At 45.5% G+C, this 25,372-nt stretch overlaps 1 protein-coding gene across 3 annotated transcripts in view; it reads left to right on the forward strand.

Moving 5' to 3' along the window:
* NTRK3 (neurotrophic receptor tyrosine kinase 3) overlaps positions 1-25,372 on the forward strand; it is a 406,625-nt gene that overhangs the window by 367,420 nt on the left and 13,833 nt on the right. For 2 of the 3 annotated variants that reach the window (XM_060282684.2, XM_060282685.2), the window contains exon 16: positions 3,298-3,372. The exons of the other annotated variant lie outside the window; for it this stretch is intronic. In XM_060282684.2, coding sequence (XP_060138667.2) covers positions 3,298-3,372 — 75 coding nt within the window. The remainder of the gene's footprint in view (positions 1-3,297; positions 3,373-25,372) is intronic. 3 annotated transcript variants of the gene reach the window in all.

Raw genomic sequence — 25,372 nt, forward strand, 5'->3', positions numbered from 1 at the left:
CTGGGACAGAGCCCTGGTCTGAAACCCTGGAGAGCAGGCAAGGCTGGGTGGCGCAGGGCGCCAGGGCACCGGGCCACCAGGGGGTGCCGCACGGCTGTGCCCGCTGCAGCGCCGCCGCGCCCGCCAAACTGCCGCGGTGGGAAACGGGGCAGGGGGGCGCCAGAGCGATCTTCGCACCATGGCGCCAGGGCGCCCGACATGCATAAGACAGCCCTGCTGGAGAGCAGTGCCAGCCAGTGTAAGCAATATTGAGCTACATGGACCAAAGATCTGATTCAGTATAAGGCAGCTCCCAATGTTCCTATGCTCAATCTATAGCTGATTCCTTGGTGGGGAGGTTTGCCCCTTTAGGGTCTTAAAAAAACAACAACAACTTCTGAGCAACCAACCTTGGATTTGCTAATATCTCCTCCTTGTTTCTCTGAGACTCCAATACTTTGGGCTTTCACTACCTGTGTTCACTATTAGAGGGAGTGATGGTGACTAGATTATATCCCTGGTTCCTTTCAGGTGCATCATCTAAAGCTCAAAGACCAGTCCTTTATGTGCCCACACCCCATATTGTGCTGATAAGTGTCAATGGATATGCTGGTATAATGATAACCTTGTTCTTCTTAAACTCCCATTCATTTCCGTGACTCTTGCATGGTGGCTGTTTGGCAGTAGTCTTTAATCAAATAATTGTTGTGATTAGGCTGTCACACAGAGAATGTTAACATTGGTGGGCAATGGTGCACAAAATTGCATATGCATTGGAACAGGAGTTTTTGGAAGGGCAGTTCCTTGAATGTCTGAGGGAACAACAACAAAAGAATTTTCCTTCCTAATTCAAGAACATAAAAAGCAGCCCTTTTCAATGCACAACATCTAGATGTGAATAGTTTGCAACGAGCTGGGCAAACAAATTCACCATGAGATCTCTGGGATGTCCTAATGAGGCCCATTTGCTTAGCTATTGACATGTTTCTCCTCCACCATTGTACCATCATCTGTATCTGTCAGCAGTTTGGACTTTAGCAGAAACCTAGATTAGTAAACTATTCTGGAATGTTATTACACTAAGATCCAGCTTGCAGACTTCCCATTGGCATCCGGTTGGCCAATGTGATGCTGGCCTAGAAGGGCCATTGATGCAATCCAATGGGTCTTCTTATGTTCTTATATGGAGGGTGTGTGCTCAGGCCTCTGAGTACATTCCAGGAACAAATGTCAACAGGGTTGATTTGACCCCTGTGGTTGAAAAGTGACATGAAGTCTCTGGATTGCCCAGGCCTGGTATAAATACTCAAAGCCTATTCTTCTGCATTTATTGGTCAACACTAGTTATTTTCAGCCACTGGCCTGAGGGACCTTGAGCTGAAGACCCTCCAGGTTTAGTTTCAGATATGGCAGTCTCCTTATGTGGATAGCGTCATTATACAGTTTAGTCCCTAGGGGGCACTGGACTTTAGTTGTATCTGGATGGAGTTAAAAATGTGCTCTTGCTGCTCTGCTCTTGATTAAGAGATAGGATAACATTCTTGTTCAGCCTCCTGAGATGGGCCACAGGAATTTGCCAGTCCTTTGCTAGCACCTTTTATGGATTTAGGGCTTTGTGAGCAGTGCACTCACACTGGGCGCTGGCCTGAGGGGATGCCATCTCAAAGCCCAGTAAGTGAGATGCTTGGCTTTGGGAAGGAAGTATGAGGCCCTGACAGGGTCCCAGAGTCTTCTCTTTTCCTTCCCAAAGCCTAGTTAGCACTTTCCCAGCTTTGGGGAGGATATGGGCGGAGTATAGGACCCTACCAGAGCCTCATGCCTCTTCCCAAAGCCAAGTGCCTCCTTACCCACAAATTTGGGGAGAAATTTTGGCCTCACACAAGATGCAATAGGATCCTAAGAGTAGGAAGGGACTCCAAGGGTCATCTAGTCCAACCCCCTGCAATGCAGGAATCTCAACTAAAGCATCTATGACAGATAGCCCGTGAAGCAAGAGAGCTGAACTAAAGCTATCCTTGCAGTGGACCTGATCCAATAAGTAGCTTAGGTCCTAACCGAATTATTCCATCAAAAACAGGTTGCTCCGAATCCCTTCTAATTCTTCCCAGCAATAACTTAAGCTTTGCAACGTTTTGCTAGAATCTTCACAGCAGCCAGGAAAAGAAGTGTTTCTCCTCTTTCTCATCCCCTGACCATACAAGGAAAATGGATGAGATCATTGGGTTCTGTACAGTCAAAACAATGGCAGTTTCTTCATATTTACTCAAAGAGGGTTGTAAATCAACAATGGATTGCAGTCTCTCTAAGTTATGTGCAGAGGGACAGGGGGAGAGAGCTATCAGTCTTTCATCCCAGCAGGTTAGATGAGATTAGCACTGTTCTTTATTATATTTGTGTGCCCCCCCCTTCTGAATCTTGATTGCTTTTTTTTTTGCTTAGAGTTTGTTTATGCATAATGCCCCATTGTTGGCTGTGGGATTCTCATATCAGACAGTTTGCAACTACTGAATCCAGGGGAGTTTTTTTAAAAAAAATACAGCCACAATATTATTTCCCTCCCTCTCAACTAGAGCCTCCAACCATCACTGAACTCTGCATATAAGCCTTTGCCAACCTGGTATCCTCCAGAAGCTTTGGACTACAAATCCCATCATCCCCAGCCAGGATGCTATGCTTGCTGGGGATGATGGGAATTGTAGCCCAAAACTTATGGAAGACTCCAGGTTGATGAAGACTGCATTGTATTGATATATGGATGCAGTTGTCACTATTCCCTGCTTGTGAGCATCCCCTAGCACCAATGCTTGACATCCTTGGGCAGCTGCTTGGGGACCCACAACTAGGGCTGAGCAATATCTGGGTTTCAACATTGTGATGGAGCTATGTAGAGGCATTGGCTGGCTTCATGGTTTTTTCCTGCATTGTGATTTTTTTCTGGCGCCTGCAGAGTTAGCAGGGGCTGCAGGAATTGAGAGAGGCATTGGTGTTTCCCACACTGTGATTTTTGCATAGCGCGCACACACACACACACAATCACACACACACACCATGAATCGCAATATATTGCCAGGCCAAAAATTATGAAACCGATATCACCATAGGCAACAATCTGTTGAAAAGCCTGAAGTATGCATTAAGCTGTTGGAATGTTGCAGCCGGTGAAAAGACGTTTGATGCAGTTAAAGACACACCCTTTCCCTTCTTGTCCCCTACTTCATTCCTTCACATACCCCCCCCCAACCCGTCCTCCCTCCCTGCTTTCCTTCTCTGTTTTCCCCCAACCCTCCTTTCCCTTTGTCTCCAACCATTCGCTGTCAGGAAGTGCCGCATCCGAAGGGCTATTTCAGGACTACGTGGCAGCAGCAGAGACTAGCAGCAATGGCAGCTACAACAGTGAGTGGATCTCGACTCCAGTGGGAGGGGGGCAGTTGCTTGACTGAGAGAACCTGGTCACTGGGGCGGGGCAGGATAACCATGCTATGGATAACCCATGCTGTAGATTAGGTGCTTGGGCAGACTGCAATCTCTTGTCTAGAGGTCCCTCTGCAATCTACTAATTTGCTCCTATTAAAAACATAAGAGTGTCGGAAGAAATATCAACAACCTCAGATATGCTGATGACACAACCTTGATGGCAGAAAGTGAGGAGGAATTAAAGAACCTTTTAATGAGGGTGAAAGAGGAGAGCGCAATATATGGTCTGAAGCGCAACATCCAAAAAAAAAAACAACAACCAAAAAACCCAATGGCCACTGGTCCCATTCACCTCCTGGCAAATAGAAGCTGAAGAAATGGAGGCAGTGAGAGATTTTACTTTCTTGGGTTCCATGATCACTGCAGATGGTGACAGCAGTCACGAAATTAAAAGACGCCTGCTTCTTGGGAGAAAAGCAATGACAAACCTAGACAGCATCTTAAAAAGCAGAGACATCACCTTGCCGACAAAGGTCCGTAAAGTTAAAGCTATGGTTTTCCCAGTAGTGATGTATGGAAGTGAGAACTGGACCATAAAGAAGGCTGATTGCCGAAGAATTGATGCTTTTGAATTATGGTGCTGGAGGAGACTCTTGAGAAGATCAAACCTCTCCATTCTGAAGGAAATCAGCCCCGAGTGCTCACTGGAAGGACAGATCCTGAAGCTGAAGCTCCAATACTTTAGCCACCTCATGAGAAGAGAAGACTCCCTGGAAAAGACCCTGATGTTGGGAAAGATTGAGGGCACAAGGAGGAGGGGATGACAGAGGATGAGATGGTTGGACAGTGTTTTCAAAGCTACGAACATGAGTCTGACCAAACTGCGGGAGGCAGTGCAAGACAGGAGTGCCTGGCGTGCTCTGGTCTATGGGGTCACGAAGAGTCGGACACGACTAAACGACTAAACAACAACAACAAATATGTCAGCAACATTCACACTATACATTCAAAGCACTATAATGCCACGTTAAGCAGTCATGGCTTCCCCCAAAGAATTCTGGGAGCTGTAGTTTGTTAAGGGTGCTGAGCATAGCTGCCAAGTTATCCCTTTTTTTCAGGGATTTTCCATTATGCTGAATAGGCTTCCTCGCGAGAAAAGGGAAAACTTGGCAGCTATGGTGCTGAGAGTTGATAGGAGAGCCCCTATTCCCCTCCTACAGCTACAGTTCTCAGAGTGGTTCAACAATCAATCAATCCCTCTTTTCACAGAAAGCTGGGGGTCATATTGTGTGAAATCTAGGTGCTTTAAATGTATGGTGCGAATGAATGGGGCCTCCATCTCCTCTCAGTCATCACCTATGTCTCATTGCTCAAACTAACGTGCTCCAGCCAGTGATCTAGATGCTGATATTTCAAATGTATTCCTCATCTTGGTGGCTCCCCTCCACAGGAGCCAACTCCTAGGAGCCAAGGGGTCTTTGCCCCCCATAAAATATTTGAGGGGGCCAGGCCTCCTCCTCCTTGATGAGCATTGCCATTCAAATGTTGTGTCATGTGATCAATATGCAGTGCAGGGCTTACCTTCCCCCCAATATTTTATTCAGTTTGCCACCCCTCTGTGCCCCTTTGCCGCCGCCTTCCTAATTTCTTGGAACCACATCCTTTTACAATGCTCCCTTCTTTGTACTGGGCTGCCGCCTTCTTGAGACCCCCAGCTCCTGAATATCCAGCTTCCCCCCCCCCCCCGGCTGCTTATGCTCCTTCCCTCCTCGGCACATCAACCTGACCTGCCTTTTCTCTGGGATGAGAGTCGCTCAATCGTTCTGTGCCTTGGGGTGGGGAATTACCCCCCCTCCCAAAAGCGGACAAAAGATCTGCATAAAATTTGCATGTTCTGATTCCTATGTATAGATGCAAATTTAGATGTATAGATGCAAATTTAGAATCTATTACTATAATTTAAATGGAAGTGTCATAGATATCAGCATAATGAGAAGACTGTCATCAGGGGACCTGTTGCATCTGCTGTCTGACTGTTGACAGGCATCTTCAAGGCCTCCTCTGCTCTCCTTTCTTAACATGCTTTAGCTTTAAGCCAGGCTTTGGACTGAGCAGCCCTTCACCCAGAGGACTCTTTCAAACAGAGGAGTGTTCTCTACATAACGCAGCACACCGGGTCAGCCTATTATATGACCAGCCTTTCTCTAACTTAACTGCTCTAATTGCTGCCAGGAGTTTCATCATCATCCCTTGGATGAAGGACCACATAGCTCAGTGGCTGATCACATGCTTAGCATGCAGGAAGCCCCAGCTTCTGTGCTCAGGATCTCCTATTGCAGATATTATTATTGTGCAGTTTGAAGTGACCAGATGTATGAGAACTGACTCCTTTTGAAATGAATCATTGCCCAAACCCATGGAAATGTTCCCTTTTTAAAAAAAAACAAACAAACAGGCCTTTGGTTGATTTGATTGACATCCTATGTCCTTTTAAAATACGGTGGGGTTTTTTTTTTGGAGGGGGCTGTTATTGCCTTGTTTTTATTTTGATTATGTATTTTGTGGCTTTACATTTTGATTTTATTATGTGAACCTCCCTGAGACTTCTTCTGGGTATAGGGTGGTATCATCATCATCATCATCATCATCAAACTTTTACTTGCAGAACTCTTCAAAACAAAGCATAAACATAAAAAGATACATCCAAAAATATCCATACAATATCTTGTGTTGTCCAGCACAGGCTCACCATCTTAGAATTAAAAAATAACTTCAGCAATCAAAGCAATGTCTCTCTCCCCGATTCCATCCTGCCATCTATGTAGCTCTTTTTGCAGAGCCATTGTCACATCCTTTCTTTCTCTGTCATGTTCAGAGAAAGGCCAACAGCTACCACCCTTTCAAGATGGTGATTTTGCAACTCAACAGCCTCATCACATGATCAAAGGTTGCATTCAGTTAGTTAGTTGCTAGTCAACAGGTAATCATTAACCCATTGAGGAGCTTAGAGTCCTGTGGAAAAACCCCAATGTTAGCAATACACATTTAGCCATTTTCCATTTTAAACCTTCATTAATATACAGGTATTTTAATTTCAGCACCAATTAAACCAATTATACTTAATATCACCTTCCCCCACACTTTAAAGGCTCAGTTAACAAATGATGAGGAAATCTCTGCCTGAGATCCTAGAATTCTCACAGCAATGAAGAAAGTGCACGAATTGTTTGATGTGGTAAAATGCAGCTTCCTTCACCCCTACCCAGTGGAGGCTGGTTCCTTCGGATGAATGGGGCACTGCCCCACCAAACCCAGACTGCCCTCAGTCACTCACCTTCCTTCTTACTTTAAAACCAGCCCAGCTGGTGCCTCTGGATGTCAGCTTCCTCCTCAGTCTCAGGCTACATTCACATGGCAGTTTATTCCATTTCTCCGATGTTTCCCTAACTGTTAATTTCCTTATTATATTTGATCTTCAACATGATGTAAAAGCCACTTCTGGGAAACTTGATTCTGGAGAAAATCTGTTTGCAGCCCTCTTACCTTGAAAATTGTGCAAGTAAGGTTACGAACTTTGAAACACTATGGTGACATAAAATTATTCATTTTTTTTCATGGGGGAACAGAATCACACATGTGCAGAAAGGGCAGGGGAGTTGCAATGACACCCAATTACACAATCCCACAGGTGGGCATGAAATTTAATGCAAGATGCCAATACATTGGGACCTCAGTTGTTGAACGCTTCAGAAGTCGAACGTTTTGGCTTTCGAATGCCGGCAACCTGGAAGTGAATGCTTCCTTTTTCGAATGCACATCAGAAGTTGAACAGCTTCTGAGGCACATTTCTCCATTTTTTCAATGGATTTTGCCAATCGGCAATTGTGCCTTACTTGTTGAACGTTTTGGAAGTCGAACGGTCTTCCGGAACGGATTAAGTTCGACAACCGAGGTTTCGCTGTATATCAGCCAAAAAGCCAGAGTCCCATATCGCAACAGGTACTGCAGTATGAAAGGAGCATTAGAAACTGAGACATAAATGCTAGCATTATAATCAGGAAAACTAATGCAATACTCCTCACGTGTTAATCTGCCTAGCTCAATTGGTTAGTTAAAGCATGGTGCTGATAACACCAAGGTTGCAGGTTCAATTCCCATATGGAACAACTACATATTCCTGCATTGCGGGGAGTTGGAATAGATCAAGGGTAGGCAATCTAAGGCCTGGGGGCTGGATGCGGCCCAATTGCTTTCTCAATCCGGCCTGCAGATGGTCCAGGAATCAGCGTGCTTTTACATGAATAGAATGTGTCCTTTTATTTAAAATGCTTCTCTGGGTTATTTGTGGGGCATAGGAATTAGTTCATTCCCCCCCCCCCAAATATATAGTCCAGCCCACCACATGGTCTGAGAAAGGTTGCTGACCCCCGGACTAGATTATCCTCAGGGTCCCTTCCAACTCTACAATTATATGATATATGATATGATACATGAATGCATCTTCAGTGTTGCCCTTTCAGAATTCAACAGGGAGGAGGATGGGGACAAAACTACAGCTGATTGGCTCTGGCTGCCATTGGCTCTGGCTCCACCTATTGTTAGTCTCCCTACCAATCCCGAAGGGCACCAGCCACTGCTGTTCCTACCCAAATCAGTCTCAGTCCTGCATTTCAATTCATCATCTTTTCCAACCCAGCAAATGGACCAAATCCTGTTGCAAAAGCACAGACTGAACGTTCTCCTGGTATAAGGTCTGCTCGTTTATTAATGCTCTAATATATTATATGGACTGATCTCCCCTCTCTCTCTTACATTGTAACGTCATTCTAGTAGCTGTCCTTTTTCACCAGACAGCCACCTCTTAGCTGTTAGCCTTCTTCTCCTTCTTCTCTTGCTTTCGTTTTTTTTAAAAAACACCCAATTTCCCACCCCCAGTCTATAAAATATGCTGATTAAAAAATTCCCTTAGTACATCTTGTATCATTTAATAATATAGCAATTAAATAATGTTAACACACTGGGGTGATAGCAATTAAAGGAGTGAAGCTGCTACGGGGGAGGATGAGAAAGAATTCTCCATGCTGCTTTATCTAGAGGGTGAATCACGGAAACCACGCAGTCCATGATCTCAAACGCAGACATCCCAAGCTTTCAAAAGCCCACCCTTACTTGGAAGCAAATGCCACTTCACATATGAGTAAGACACACAGTGTACATAAGAATCATCAAATGGGGCACCTTACAGGGCATTCCTAATGCAGCTTCCAAGCTCTTCCTATCTGCTCCCAGCTTAGCCACCCATTCCACGGACAATCCTCCTTCCATTTGGAAGGGGTCTTCCACTGAGTCAGACCACCTGGTCAGTGTTATCTACATTGATCGATAGCAGCTTTCCATTGACTCAGGCATAGGGCACTCCCAGAGTCCTGACCCTACCAGGAGATACTGGGGTTCTAAACTTAAGACTTCCCACATCCAAACCAGATGTACTACCTATGGCCTCTGCATAACTCTTTCAAGGTCAGGATCTCTGGCCTTCCTAGTTGCTACATGTCTCTTAAATATATATATATATATATATATATATATATATATATATATATATGCTCTCTGAACATTGCAATTCAGTTCTCTATCCACGGAAGGTGTACAAAAATACATATAACTAAAGTGGGCACACCAATGCATACATTAGTGAAAATAAAAAAAAAATGCATTCCATCACAGAAAATTGCTTTGCAAAAATGTGTACACGAGGAGGAATTTGCACAAGAATGTGGACTAATTTCCATTGGTCTTTTGTTGTTGTTGTTGTTAATGCAAACTGGGTGGAAATGTAGAAAACTGAAGGCTGGAAAAAGGAGAAACAGAGAAAAACTGAAATTGATATATTCACTCATCTCTGGTTGTGATCCATTGCTTGCATCTTACCTCATATGAGAAAAAGATGATGCTAGGGAAATCCAACTGAATACAGGTTTTGCAAGCAAAAGGCCTCATATTCAATCTCTGATTTCAAGGGGTGGGGTGGAGGGGAGAGATCTTAGATAGCCGGACTAGGAAACAGCCCCAGCTAGCTGGGGACTATCACACTGGACTAAATGGGCCAATGGCTTGATAGAAGAAGGCAGCTTTCTAGGTTCGTATGCTAGGTGTGCAATGCATCTAGTTGAATTTAGGCATGCCCAGACACTGAAAATCGCTTCTGCACAGGTGCGATTTTCGGTTTCTGGGCATGCGCAGAAGCGATTTCTGGCTTCCAGGGTTGCGCAGAAGTGATTTCCGGCACCCCGGACATGGACAGTGCGGCGCCAGAAATCACTTCTGCGCATGTCCTGCCCATGTCTGGCCCCCTGATGATTGTCGGTGGGAATGATCCAGCCCACAGCCGGAAAACGTTGCCAACGCCTGGTCCAGGGGGTCCTTTACTTTTTACCGTTTTACACGTAAAATTCCTTTAAAGCACATGTCCCCCCCCCCAAAGAATGCTAGGACCTGTAGTTTTTTGGGTGCTATGAATTGTAGTTCTGTGAAGGGTGAGTGACAGTTCCCAATGTTCTGTGTGCTACATAACGTGCTTTAAATATGCATTAAATATGTTGTGTGTACACAGCCTTATCAGTATGCCTGTTATCGTGTTAGGGTTGACTGAACCACTAATCAATGGCAGTTCTTCTCATTACTTGATTACTCAGCATTTGCTTTCATGGTGTGGCTAACTGGAATGCTGTATCATTCAGTCATTAAATAATCATATCCGCTTTTTTATTCTTCTTTTTAAGATGAGTTGTAAAATTATGCTTTATCAAACATCCATTACTTAGCTGTCCTGTAAATCGCTACCATCAACAAGACAGTAATTTTAAAGTCGGGAGAACATCTTGACAATTCTATTAGTGGATATTGGATATTGACAATTCCACACACATATGCCCCATGAAAAACTCAGGTATCCTAAGTTTGTATCAATACCAGATAAAGGCACCAGGGCTCTCAAGCCATTCCCCAAATACCTTCCCCCATCCCTCCCAAAGGAACACATGAAATAACACAAAATAAGTCTTCTGGTATCTTAAAGACTAACAAATTTATTATGGCATTGGGTTTCGTAGACTCCAAATCATACACAAACAAAAAGCATTATGCCTTCCTTGATAAACAGTAATAAAATACCTCTGAGAATGTGCATGTTCATATTTTAAACTCACTTAACCCATCATTATTTTCGCTCACTTTGCACCTTTGACTGCTTACCAACTCTCAGTCTAACATACATTCCGTGGCTGTTGTGAAGATATAGAAAATAGTATAGAAATAGCTGCAAAAGGGGACTTAGTGCTTGTATTACAGATATCAAGTTTTGGTTTCTTTAACCTGAGCAAATGTACAGAGATTCCACACAGTGGCGGAGGAAGAGGCATGTGGGGGGAGCGCACCGCCCCCAGCAGTGTGATCCCGGTGGGGTGCCAGCAGTGTGATCCTGGTAGAGTGTCATCGCCACTTCCCCCCCACCCGCGAGGTGTGCCACGCCCCCAAATACCATGCCACGCCCCTGCGGGCAGCGCACCACGACCCCAGGACGCCTGCCACAACCCTGTCAGCGCACCATGCACCCAGGGCGTGAGCCAGCGCTGCCCCCGCCTGCTCTCTGCCCCCCAGTGCCGGAGCATGAAGCTCCACCACTGATTCCAAGGACAATAAAACGTGGTAGAAAATGCACTACAGGTAAAATAGAAGCTCTTTAGGACCCAGGGATTTCGACCCTGGTGTTGAAACAGCTCACCTGCCAATCATAGCCCTGACTTCGCTCACAGTGTTTTAGCACAGACACTGCAAGGCAGGAAGAATAAGGCTGGCTCATCTGTCTGCATGTTTTGTTTATAATTTCTGTAACAGAAGACTGTTTATCCTGGTGCAAGCAAATTATTATAAATTTGGCTCAGGCTAGTATAGAAGTAACTGGAGTGTTATGGTTGTGGTGGTGAATGTATATTGAGCCGAGTTAAAAATCGGATTTTTATTTTATTTTTCAAATGAGACATGGTAGATATTTGGCCTGTTAACTTGGCACTCATACATATAAAAATGAGATGCGTATCTCGAGTAAGTGCCCGTTTGCATTCTGGAGTAGTGAATCCTGCCATCTTATGACAGCACCCAGCCTTGAAAAATGGACTGTGGAGCGTTATTTTTAAATGTCAGAAGAGCCATATAATACCCGCCTGAATGCTTTGTAACAAATTATCAGATTTTATTGGACTATAATCTGAAAATCATTGCGGTGATTGCTTTATAAGCTATAACTGCTCCAGAGGGAGCAACATGAGTGGACTTAATGTGCATGAAAATATACGGATCATCCAAATAACAAAAGGGTAGAAATGCTTGATCCGTGCAGGAGGCAATTGCTGGCATGAGAGCCAGTGTAGGGTTGGGGGTGGTGTGTTGGACCTGGGTTCTAATCCTTGCTCACCCATGAAGTTGACATGATGGTCAATGTATAATCTTCATAGGTTTGTGGTAATGAGCAAAAGGTGGTGGGGTTGGAATCTCTCTCCATCACCCTGAGATCCTTGGAGAAAAGCTAGTGAAGGTGATTAGAGTAATAATTGTTGTTGTTTGGTGGTTTAGTCATGTCCGACTCTTTGTGACCCCATGGACCAGAGCACGCCAGGCACTCCTGTCTCCCACTGCCTCCCGCAGCTTGGTCAGACTCATGTGCGTAGCTTTGAAAACACTGTCCAACCATCTCGTCCTCTGTCATCCCCTTCTCCCAGTGCCCTCAATCTTTCCCAACATCAGGGTCATTTCCACGGAGTCTTCTATTCTCATGAGGTGGCGAAAGTATTGGAGCCTCAGCTTCAGGATCTGTCCTTCCAGTGAGCACTCAGGGCTGATTTCCTTCAGAATGAATAGGTTTGATCTTCTTGCAGTCTCAAGAGTCTCCTCCAGCACCATAATTCAAAAACATCAATTCTTCAGCGATCAGCCTTCTTTATGGTCCAGCTCTCACTTCCATACATCACTACTGGGAAAACCATAGATTTAACTATACAGACCTTTGTCGGTAATGGTGATGTCTCTGCTTTTTAAGATGCTGTCTAGGTTTCTCCCAAGAAGCAGGTGTCTTTTAATTTTGTGACTGCTGACTGATTAGAGTAGTTATTAGGAATTCATAAATTGGTTCCTTATATCAAAATAATAATAATATATGGCTGTATTAGAAAGGATCAAGATCAGGACCAGATTGTAAGTTAATAAATATCTGGGTGCAGGAACTACAGTAAAGAGTTCTTCCCTCTCTTTAGGTGCAGTTACTGGAACACACACCCCGTTTCTGCTGTGTTGTGTATAGTTGTGTGGCCTGGAGAAATTTCCAGGGGCCAGATTGAGAGGCCTGGGAGACTGTATTCATCTCCACCCAGTAGCAGATGGTATGGTGATGTGACACCTCTCATCTGATTTCCAGTTCCTCACATTACTGCTGCTTACCAGAAGGTAGAGCAGGAGGAACAAGGCAGTGATGAGATCAGCATAGTACAGGCACCCCCAAACTTCGGCCCTCCAGATGTTTGGGACTACAATTCCCATCTTCCCTGACCACTGGTCTTGTTAACTAGGGTTCATGGGAGTTGTAGGCCAAAACATCTGGAGGGGCACAGTTTGGGGATGCCTGGCATAGTGCAAACACACCAGCAAAGCTAATCAGGTGCTCCTGGTGTGTCAAGTAGCTGTCAAGTGAGCCCAGGTTGATCACAGGGCAGGGACACATGGGAGGAATGGAATGCAATTAGCTTTCTATTAACATAAAATAACAACAATGTGGAGTTCTCTGGTTTGTCTTAATCCAGCTGAGACGTTGCTGGAACTGACCACTAGCCCCACCTTCCCCCCTCTAGCCTCTCACTCTGGATCCCTCCCGAGCAAACGAAGGCTGCGTCGAGAGGGTAGGATCCATCATTATAATGTGAGGTAGCACCTCAAAAGGGACTCATGATCAGGGTCAATCAGCTGATCAGTGATCTTGCCAAGAAACAGCCAAGAGCTGACTCTACACTCCTGTTCCTTTTCAGTTGCATCTTTACTGCACCACAGCTGACATCACACAGGACACCAGGTGTGGGGCAGGTGGACATAGCTTGTGGGAGAAAACCTTGTGGGCCGAATGAGGTCCACTGACTGGACTGATTAAACCCACAGGTGGGAGGTTCCTCACCTCACCTCTTAAGGAAAGGGACAATTTTGTTGTTTTCTTTTCTACCCCCTCTCCCCTTGATCCCATAGAACGCTGCTTCAGCGCATCATCTGTGTTTCTTGGTTTAGTCATGATTGCGGCGGAGCTTGTTTGCTAACCATCTGGACATATGCTGTGCCCCTCAAAGGTTATTAAATGCCAAAGTCAGGAAGTGTCAAGCAGGTTAAGAGATTAATTGCCACGTTCATGGCTTGTGTTTCAGTTTCTGGAGGAGGCTGCAGTGGTGCGGGCAGAAATGCCAAGATCATTTCCCTTGCAAGTATATGCCAGATTACCCTGTACTTACAAGGTCACACACTACCATATCATTAGAGTTCCACGACGCGTTCACCTCCAACAGGGTTTTGAAATCTTGCATTACTACCTGGTGTCATGTTGGTAGAGAGGCAGAAATGCACACATTTATTTATTTGTATTAAACGCCCCTCATTTCCCATAGTAAATGTAAGTGGAAGTGTGAGGAGAGAGGAGAGAAAAAGAGAGAAGTAAGAGATGATACGTAAAGATCAGATGATGAGAGAAGAAAAAGAGAAGAGTTTGGATTTGATATCCCGCTTTATCACTACCCGAAGGAGTCTCAAAGCGGTTAACATTCTCCTTTCCCTTCCTCCCCCACAACAAACACTCTGTGAGGTGAGTGGGGCTGAGAGACTTCAAAGAAGTGTGACTAGCCCAAGGTCACCCAGCAGCTGCATGTGGAGGAGCAGGGAAGCAAACCCGGTTCCCCAGATTACGCTCTTAACCACTACACCACAGTGCCACCAATTATGGCATTGCACAGAGGTGGGGACCCCTTTTCAAGCTGAGGGCCACAGTCTCTTATGAGCATTCTTCCAAGAGGCACATGCCAGAGGTGGCCAGAGCCAGAAGCAAGAGGGAATGGAACATCGGGTGCCAATGTCACCTTTCTCACAGGGCTGACAGGAAGATCAGGACATTCACAGGTCAGAGAAGGAGATGTGAGGCTAACATGCAGTTAGTTTCTTTGTTAAGAAAAGGGGAAAATACAAGGAGGCTCATAAAAACAACACCCCCCCCCCCCCATGAAGAAGTTGCTTGAACTGGCATGTAGCCCTTCCTTCATTTTCTAGCCCCCTGAGCCAGGGCTCCTCCCCTGTAATCTGCTACCACGAGCCACAGGAGCCTCTCTTTCTGTGCCTGTCTGGCCTGTGGCTCGGCAACATGTAACATCTTTTGCGTTCCAGGAGTAAGTGGGGCTGGAGAGCTTCGGCAGAGAGGCTGCCTTGCTGCAGCTACTGGAGAGATGCAGGGTCTTGCTCCCTTCCGTTGTCTCTGTTGGAGCCTGTATTCAAACTGGAAACATCATCTCTCTGCCCTGTGCTGGGCTACCTGCATGCTTCTGCCTCTTCATGATTTCTCAAGTTTCTAGTACCTCCCTGTTTGTCTCCTCCTCTGAGGTGTGGCCAGTATCCCACCACCATGATCTAGGATCTAAGTCATATTCTTCTATGCCTTCCCTGGGTGGCTCTTGGATGGGCAGCTTTCACCACTCTTCCTCATCCAGCCAGTCCCTGACACCTTTGTACTGTAGGTGAGTTTCTATATACACACCTGTGCCCCTCTGTATCCTTCATCCAGATAAGCAAGAGGCATTAGCAAAGTTCAAGGGCATATTCCAGCCAGGCGAAAATACTTGAGGATACAAGGCAGGGTCAATAGGAGATGGTTCCTTGGTGAGAGTTCCAAGGGTCAGATAAAGAGCTCTGGGGATCTGCATTCAAGTTTTGGGCAATTAACCAGGCATGTGATCCACAATGGTGCTTCAAATCTGCATTTTGCTGCCACAATGGTGCTTCAAATCTGCATTTTGCTGCTTAGAGAATAGAGAACAGGATGTGTAGTTAAGTCGATAATGTGAATGTGATAACACAGTGCCTCTTGATTTGCCTTGCAAAAAACAGCACATCTGCTTTTGCAGATAAAGCAGACCAAACTTGGCATTGCAGGAAAGTGAGGCTAGCCTCCGAAATAAAAGGAGAATTTTCACACGCCCCCTAAAGTGGCCTGATTTAATATAGCTCAGACATCATTCTTGGTTTAGATAAGGAATTGAAAGAAACTTGGTTGGCTTTTGCAGACTGGAGTAACTTCACCCAAGTCGGCAAATGGAATGGAAGGAGATAAGGCTGTGGCTGTGGGGTTCTGACCTCAAGTCATTTAGCAGAATCTATGATTTTACAAGGATGTTGTTTGGCTCGAAATTACTCCCCTTTTATGTGGCATCCTGCTCATAACTGCCATGGCACCACTCATCCTGCCAGGCGCAGATGAAATGAGTGTCTCTCTTCTCCTCCCTGTCTCCTTCCAGCCTCCATTTGTGGCTAACCCCTAATGGAGGGGGAGAGTGCCCACAGAAAGACATCTGGGAAAGTTTAGCTGGTTAAGTCATCCAGCTGACTGGGGGCTAATGAAGTCTTACGGCAAAAGCTTTCAGTTGCATCCCACCTGGTGGATGGTTTGAGCAAAATGCTTCCTTTGGGGGCTGGACAGCTTAGGACTTCCAATTTGCTTTTAGGAAGAGAAGGAAGTTGTGGTGCAGGGGACATCGGAGGGTGAGCTCACAAATGGTTTCTTGGTTCTTTCTCACCCTAATGGCCCTTTATGACTCAAACATCTATTGACTTTTATCTTCTCTTCCCCCCCCCCCCAACTCTTCTTGTACATTTTCTTTGGTTTCTCCAAAGTGACCCCCCCCCATTACAGGCAATTAACATTAGCAGACAGCTCACTCAGTGTTTTAATACAGGCTACTAGCTCTTTGTTGAGTTCTGTCCTAAGGCAAAACAGGAAAGTTGCATAGCATACACCTCATTGCATGAAAACTGCTAGATTCCCATAATGGGATTTTGACACCAACCAGCCAGCACATATCGATCCAGCTACCAGCAGCAAGTTGTAAGGGAGGTGTCTTCCCAGATTATCTATGCCAAGGCCATGGGTGATTGTTTTCGAATCCTAGTCTGGTCTGCAGAATTGCCAGCTTCCCAAATGGAGCACCAGAATGAGGGCAGTGTTGGCGGTTCCCCCACACAGAGCAGCAAAAGGGGACGCACAATTGAGAAGCTCATTGATGGAGAAGATCCATTTGGCGGTGCCAAATTTTGGCCTTGCACAGGGTGCCATGATATGAAAGATGAGCAAAGTCCATCCCTTTGCTCATCTTACAAAGTGCTTTCCTGTCCAATGGGGTTGTTGAGTCAAGGCATGAAGCCCTTAACAGTCTGGGGCAAGGGTAGCTGAAGAATACTGTACCTTGATACCTTGGAGAGCTACCACCACTCAGTATAAACCACGGGTGAGGAGCAAGGGTTCGTTGTTGGTTTCCCCCCCTTCAATGGCTACATATCCTGAGGCATGATCTGTTGGAGGCAAAATGGTGGTGGTGAGCAGGCCCAGAGCCTGTGGTGAGTGATAGTTGGTGCCAAAGTGAGTGGAGAACCCTTTATCTCTGTTTTCACCATTCCTTCCTTCCTTCCTTCCTTCCTTCCTTCCTTCCTTCCTTCCTTCCTTCCTTCCTTCCTTCCTTCCTTCCTTCCTCTCTCTTTTTCTGCTATCCCCTTCCCCCTGTTGTTCCTCCTCCCCTGATTCCTGCATGAAATCATTCTGTGAGCTGAGATAAAATAGGCTGAAGACCACATGTAGTCCTAATATAGACAAGATTGAAATGGTTTGGTCGGTGGCCTGATTCAGCATGAGGTAGCTTTCTATGTGGGAAGGGCCATAGCTCTGTGGGAGAACATATGTGTCGCATGCAGAAGCTTCCTGGTTCAGATAGGGCTGGGAGAAATATGTCTGAAATCCTGGAGAGCTGCTGCCAATCAGTGTAGAGAATTCTGAGCCAGATGGACTAATGATCTGATTCAGTATAAGGCAACTCCCTATGTTTCATGCAGAACACTGTCCAGGTAAGTGCTTTTTACTTGCCCCCCATTTCTCGGGCAGATTCATTCCAATAGCTCATTCTCTCACCTTAAGAGTCAGAAACCACTTTGGTTTCAACTCACTCAGTGTTTCTTTGACATTTCCACAGTGATAACCTGCTTGCCATGTGTTGCACGGGAATGAAAGACTGCTGATCTCAAGGGAAGTGGTAAAAGTGTTGTTGCCCAGAATATTGAAGTTGACTGGACAAAGCCCTTGGAAATGCACAATTGTGGAACCATTCCATGTTGGTTCACAAGAGATTGACTAAATGCCAGTCTGGTAGGTTTAGATGAGGCGGCATTGATTTAATGAGGACCATCCATCCATCATAAAGGGACTCTCACCTTGTCAGAGCAGTGAGAAGGAGAGAGAACTGTCAAAGTTTGTAGAGCAGCATGCAGCAAGTTCTTGACAATGCTCACAGTAGATTTTATTGTGTGCCTGCCCAGACCATTGTGCAATAGGCCACATTCACACCATACATTTAAAGCACTTAAGGATCCCACTATAAACAGCCATGGCTTTCCACAAATAATTCTGGGAGTTCTATATTGTTATGGGTGCTGAGAGTTGTTTGGACACCCACAGAGCTACGATTTCCCTCGCAGAGCTACAGTTCTCAGAGTTTCATGTGAAGAGGGATTTGTAGTTAAACCGCTCTGGAATGCAATCTCACAGATGGTGTGAAGTGGTAAAATTATCTTAATCTAAATACCCAAATTCCATCCACACCTCCCTCTCCATACTGCGCCCCAACACCCCAGATTGCCCCGGAAAACACAACCCACCCTGTAATGATCTGGAGCTGTCTCAGCCTGACTCAAGCAAAGCCCAGATCCCTCCAAAGAGGCCTAATTTCATTTGGGATTTAGGCTTCAGATGAATCCAGAGCATAGTCCTGCAGTAAAATTGTTGCTCATTGAAACCCATTGATTTGAGCCTTGCCTCTTCAATCCAGGAGATGGGTGCAATGAATCTCCCTGGATCTTGGAGTCACAGTTCACTTCTATAAATGGACCAATAGCTGAATGGAACAGCCATGGACCTGAAGACCAGAGGCAGGGGAAAACCCCATGGGTCATGTATTAGCTTCATGGTCCGCTTCTCAGTTTCCAGAGACATCTAGGCTGGTCGCTGCTGGAAGCAGGATGCCTGATCAGATCAACCATGATCAGACCCAGCAAATGTGCTCTTATTCTCATGGTTTTTTTCTTGTGTCTTGTGACTATCCAATTGCTAGTTCAGTGTTCCATAGTATGGCCCAATACCGGTAGATGTCAGTGTGGTGAAACCCTCAGGACTCATCACCAGTGTCAGTGTGTGTGTGTGTGTGTGTGTGTGTGTGTGTGTTGGGGCATGGGGAGAGAATACAATCAAGGGACCAGGCGGGTTTCAGGGCTAATGCTTGCTTTTGTCTTTCACTCAGCTGCCCAATCCATTCTTTGTGAATCTGATATTAATAGAAAATAGATTTCAAAACAATCAAGTCTAATGAATTTTGAATATTATTATGATTAATGCCAAGGCAGCAGCAGAACTGATTATGTGGCGTCCAGAGGACTTTTTAAAAAGGGAGGAGGGTTGTTTAATTCATGTATACTCCTATTTAGAAGCAGATCTGGTCGGATATTTGAAGCGGCCAAACTGAGAGAAAGGCCATGGACAATCTCGGAGGCCATGGCTTGTGATGAACGAACAACACCATCTGTATAAAGCTGTTGGAATTTGCATTTTGTGAATTCAGAAGAACAGCAAATGTTATACAGAAACGATCAAAATGTCATATTCTGTCTATATATGTCTATATATTCTGCTGCCACTTTCCCCCTCTCAGTGTCTCTCCTTTCTCACTCCTATGCCATGGCCGCTGCTGTTGTGCAATCTGCCTTCTATTTTTCTCCCCTGCCCTGCCCCAACTACATCGTTAATCCAGGTTTGTGATGTGGCACTACCGATCTTCCAGCAGGGTGTGTACGATGTCATTCTTACATTTTTATTCTATAGAGAAAGCTACTGATCACTATTGTTATTGATGCTTGCAATCGCTCTGAAGCACAGCGATCATCATCTCCCATCCTCAAGTCTGAGATGTGTCAGTGTTGGGCATGCAAATGGGAATGAGATGAAGAAGGGAAATGGTGAAATGGCTGCTGTTGTCCCAAAGGCACTGGTGGCTCCTTAGCAAGGGAAGGCAGTGATATTCCTTTATGCTATGCCAAGGAGAATGGCTTCCAAGTGTTGCAGGGTCCCAGACTGCTATTGTCTTTCCTCTCAGCAGCCTGATGATGCTGTGTTATGGCAAATTTAGTTCTCTGTAGAACAACTTCTATTTCTTTCAAATTTTGTTTCAGGCACATCTGAATGTTGTGGCTGTCTATACTGAGTCACCTCAGCAGTTGTTAAAGTTAGCAATGGACGCCAATCTGTTTGGGCATAGAATCATAGAATTATAGAATCATAGAGTTGGAAGAAGAGACCACAAGGGCCATCCAGTCCAACCCCCTGCCAAGCAGGAAACACAATCAAAGCATTCTTGACATATGCCTGTCAAACCTCTGCTTAAAGACCTCCAAAGAAGGAGACTCCACCACACTCCTTGGTAGCAAATTCCACTGCCGAACAGCTCTTACTGTCAGGAAGTTCTTCCTGACGTTTAGGTGGAATCTTCTTTCTTGTAGTTTGAATCCATTGCTCCGTGTCCGCTTCTCTGGAGCAGCAGAAAACAACCTTTCTCCCTCCTCTATATGGCATCCTTTTATATGTTTGAACATGGCTATCATATCACCCCTTAACCTTCTCTTCTCCAGGCTAAACATACCCAGCCCCCTAAGCCCCTAGGCATCGTTTCCAGGCCTTTAACCATTTTGGTTGCCCTCTTCTGGACACGTTCCAGCTTGTCAGTATCCTTCTTGAACTGTGGTGCCTCTGCCTCACCAATCTCACTCTAATCTCAGCCAGACCCCACCTACCTGCCTTCTTATTTATGTCCAGTCAAGAGTTTGGCTCTGGCTGTCAGCTTCCTCCTCTTCCTTAGTCTTAGTGTTGCCCTTGCAGAACCTATAAGGGAGGAGGGTGGAGATAAAGCAAGAATAAGTTGTCTCCCCATGTTATTGGTGCTCGCTCCAGCTAGTTTCGGGGCTCCCTGCCTTCTGTCCTACCACTCACAATGGGCCCCAGCCATCACTGCAAATTGGGCCAGAACTCTATTGAATTTCCCACGCATTCCCTCTCCTCTCCCCAGAAAATTGTACTAAGAACATATAAACCACCCTCTATGTTATTGTCGGCATTTCTAAACAGCACATGTGAGAAAGGGCTCTTGGGTGTAAGTGTCTTGCTGAGCCAAAGTGATTTATCTCAGGCTCTTTTGAGGTAGCAGACTTTCACTTCCAGCAACAACCCCTGCATCTCTTCATTTGCATAGGTAATTGGCAGCTTCTTAATGGCTCATTAGGATTGCTCAAAACCATAGGATAAAAACAAACCTAACAGAGCAGAGAGGAAGGAGGTGGAGGGAAGGACAGGGTCCCCTCTTGCAAATTAGCACTGCTAAATTCAAGTTGATTTCAGAATTATGGGTCATAAACCAAGCAGATTGCTAAATGAACCATACATTTTAAAAAATAAAGGGGGGGGTCCTCCCAATTACAATTCTGTGCCTTAGCATCAAGAGTTGGAGCAAGTCAAAATGTGCATCTCTAGGAAAGACAAACAAAATCTTTCAGCCACATTGTGGCCACATTCATATGATACATTTAAAGCACTATTGCTGCTTTCCCCAAAGATGACCCCTTTTCCCTTCACAAAACTACAATTCTCAGACTGGTTTAACAATCAATCCTTCTTGGACCATAAAGAAGGCTGATCGCTGAAGAATTGATGCTTTTGCATTATGGTGCTGAAGCAGACTCTTGAGAGTCCCATGGACTGCAAGAAGATCAAACCTCTCCATTCTGAAGGAAATCAGCCCTGAGTGCTCACTGGAAGGACAAATCCTGAAGCTGAGGTTCCAATACTTTGGCCACCTCATGAGAAGAGAAGAGAAAACTCCCTGAAAAGGACCCTGATGTTGGGAAAGATTGAAGGCACTAGGAGAAGGGGATGACAGAGGATGAGATGGTTAGACAGTGTTCTCGAAGCTACCAACATGAGTTTGACCAAACTGCGGGAGGCAGTGGAAGACAGGTGTGCCTGCTGTGCTCTCGTCCATGGGGTCATGAAGAGTCAGACATGACTAAACAACAACAACAATTTTCAACAGCCTTAGCAAACTATAGCTTTCCAAATTCTTAAGGTGAAGCCATGACCATTTAAAGTGGTATCAAACTTCTTTAAATGTATGGTGTGAATGTGGCCTATGTCTTCCTTGAGCAAATCTGCCTCACACCTTCCCTTTTTTACTTACTGTGTATTTCCCCTATGTTCCTCTCATGTCAAAATCATTTGAGTCCTTCCCTCAGACTTGCCTTGGGACTTGGCAGGTTTGGAGTTTTGGGATTAGTGATGCCGTCCAAATTAAAAGGCCGAGAACTCTCCTATTTTACAGAACCCTGATGTGTCCTCAGGAGACCTTGGTATTCTTGTTCAAAAGCAAATCAATATTATTTTGAGTTTGTGCTGCCTTCATGCTTGTGAGGCCTGTTTTCATCAGACTAGGAGCTCAACCTCGATGCCTTAAAGTGAGTCAAGAAGCAAACCTAGAACGAGGACTGTGAGCACTGTAGTTAATGCTGTATCAACATCCATCCTGGGGGCTTTCTAAAGTATCCAGATATTCTGATGTGGTTATTGATCTAATAGAAAATCATAAACAAATTATGTGGAGAAATTGGATAGGGAAATGTGGTTCTCCCTCTAACCTGACCTCACTGCTACTTCCTGGGAGGGTGGACAAGAGAGGTGTCAACATGCCATAGACGCACAGGAAAAGCCAATCTGGTGCTTCTGCTGGTGTGTTAGCAAGATGCCAACCTCACCACTTCCTGGTCCTTCCCACTCCAACCTCTGCTATTGGTCAAACCAGCCACTTTTTGCCTTTCAATGTCCCTCCATTTTCAGTGTACTCAAACTTTAATAATGATAGTGATAATGTTAATGTTAATGATAATAATAATTATATATTTGTACCCCGCCCATCTGGCTGGGTTTCCCCAGCTCTGGGCAGCTTCCAACAAAGATTAAAAATACATTAAAATGTCACACATTAAAAACTTCCCTAAACAGGGCTGCCTTCAGATGTCTTCTAAATGTCAGGTAGTTGTTTATCTCTTTGACATCTGATGGGAGGGCGTTCCACAAGATGGGCACCACTACCGAGAAGGGCCTCTGCCTGGTTCCCTGTAGCTTTACTTCTCGCAACGAGGGAACCGCCAGGAGGCCCTCTGCGCTAGGGCCGGCTCTAGACCCACCCTGGGTGGCACGGGGTGCCAGGCCACCAGGGGCGCTGCTGTGCCTGCTGAGAGGCGCGGCTGAGGCTGCCCCAGGTGCGCCTCCGCTGTTCAGCGGCTTCAGGCCGCTCTCCGGAGGCGCGTAGGCCTGGGCCTGCCTCCACCGTGCACAGAGGCATCGCAACAGGGGGCAGGCAGTGCCCCCTGGCCCAGGGCCGGCCCTACGGCAGGCTGGGTGGCGCAGTGCAGTGGCGCCCGCCTGCCGCGCTGGGAAACGGGGCCGGGGGCGCTGGAGGGATCCGTTGCACCATGGCGCCATGGCGCTGGGCATGCTTACGACGGCCCTGCTCAGCGCTGGACCTCAGTGTCCGGGCAGAATTATGGGGGTGGAGACACTCCTTCAGGTATACTGGACCGAGGCCATTTAAGCCTTTAAAGGTCAGCAGCAACACTTTGTATTGTACTCGGAAACATACTGGGAGCCAATGTAGGTCTTTTAGAACCGGTGTTATGTGGTCTCAGTGGCTGCTCCCAGTCACCAGTCTAGCTGCTGCATTCTGGATTAGTTGTAGTTTCCGGGTCACCTTCAAAGTTAGCCCCATGTAGAGTGCATGCAGTAGTCCAAGAGATAACCAGAGCATGCACCACTCTTGCGAGACAGTCTGCGGGCAGGTAGGGTTTCAGCCTGTGTACCAGATGGAGTTGGTAGACAGCTGCCCTGGACACAGAATTGATCTTCGCCTCCATGGACAGCTGTGAGTCCAAAATGACTCCCAGGCTGCGCACCTGGTCCTTCAGGGGCACAGTTACCCCATTCAGGACCAGGGAGTCCTCCATACCAGCCCGCCCCCTGTCCTCCAAGAACAGTACTTCTGTCTTGTCAGGATTCAACCTCAATCCATTAGCCGCCATCCATCCTCCATCCGCCTCCAGGCACTCACACAAGACCTTCACTGCCTTCACTGGTTCCAATTTAAAAGAGAGGTAGAGCTGGGTATCATCTGCATATTGATGGACACCCAGCCCAAACCCCCTGATGATCTCTCCCAGCGGCTTCATGTAGATGTTAAAAAGCATTCTTTCTCACCCATTCCTCAACTGCATTGTGTGAGAGAGATGAGGGATTCAGAGCCCTCAAATATTCAATGGTACCTTCACGTATCACCATCTTCCACCACGTCATCTGCTACTGGATCTAGTCATGATCACCATCTTGGATAGCTTTAGGAAGAGATTAGATAAATTCAGAGAATAAATCAGTGGCTACTACGCTATTATTAATGATGGCTGTACTAGCTGGGCCATTGGTATGATCCAGCAGGAATCTCCTTCTGTTCTTATTTATGGAGTTACAGCTCATAGCCTAAGGAAATACATTAAAGGAACTTTGCTTGATTTCACTCAAGATGTAACTATCAAAGAAATATGTATTATGATCACGTTAGCAGCTGCAGAAACTGTATGCTAAGCAGTGGGTGATAAAGAGTGTGTTGGAGCAGAGAGACTATCTGAGGAAAGTCTGACAAATCCAAGAAATGTCGTGTGTGTGTGTGTGTGTGTGTGTGTGCACGCACGCACACACACACACAACTATGTAATTGGGGAAAGGAGGGCAAATATGATTGAATAGTGCTTACAGAAAATTAGCCCCCACTGGAATAACAAATATGGATACATTCCTTGATATGAATAGAAAACTCAGTTCTCCCACTGCTGGTCCTCATCTACACAAAACAGTAGCATCCATATGCATGATGGAGACACCAGCACATTTTGGGGAATGGGGACGGCATTTTGTGATAGGTGTATGTAAAATGGAGAATATGCAATTAATCTACATTTGCATATCAGAATATGCAATTAATGTACACAACTATGTACATATTAATGTCAAGTTGTTTTCTTTTGTAATAATTTGTATTTGGTTTTACAAATATAAATTTATAACAATCCAAATTACATAACCATATTTTGAGATTTCTCCAAATCTCTGGATTTCTCATCTTCCCCTCCATGGGTCCTATTGTACACCCTCTCAACTGCATATTATTCCATAATCCATATCTTGTATCTTTCCATATTGTCCATAATATTCACTACATTACAAGTGTTATTAAAATCCTGCCAATATTTTCATCTGCTTATAGTGGTCTCCTAGATAAATTATTAAAAATTCCCATTGTTTATTGAAGTTTTGGTCTTCTTGGTTCCTGAGCCTTCCAGTCAGTTTTGCCATTTTGGCATAGTCCAACAGCTTGGTTTGCCGTTCCTCTCTGGCATGGACTTTGTCTTCTTCCCAATTTTGGGCTAGAAATGTCAAGTTGTTTTTCAAACAAAGAGGAGGAATTCATAAGAGCTATGTGTGTTATTTGAGCCCTAGGTGGCAAATTGT

The sequence above is a fragment of the Zootoca vivipara genome, chromosome 13 (assembly GCF_965207765.1).
Source record: "Zootoca vivipara chromosome 13, rZooViv2.hap1.1, whole genome shotgun sequence".
Lineage (NCBI taxonomy): Eukaryota > Metazoa > Chordata > Lepidosauria > Squamata > Lacertidae > Zootoca > Zootoca vivipara.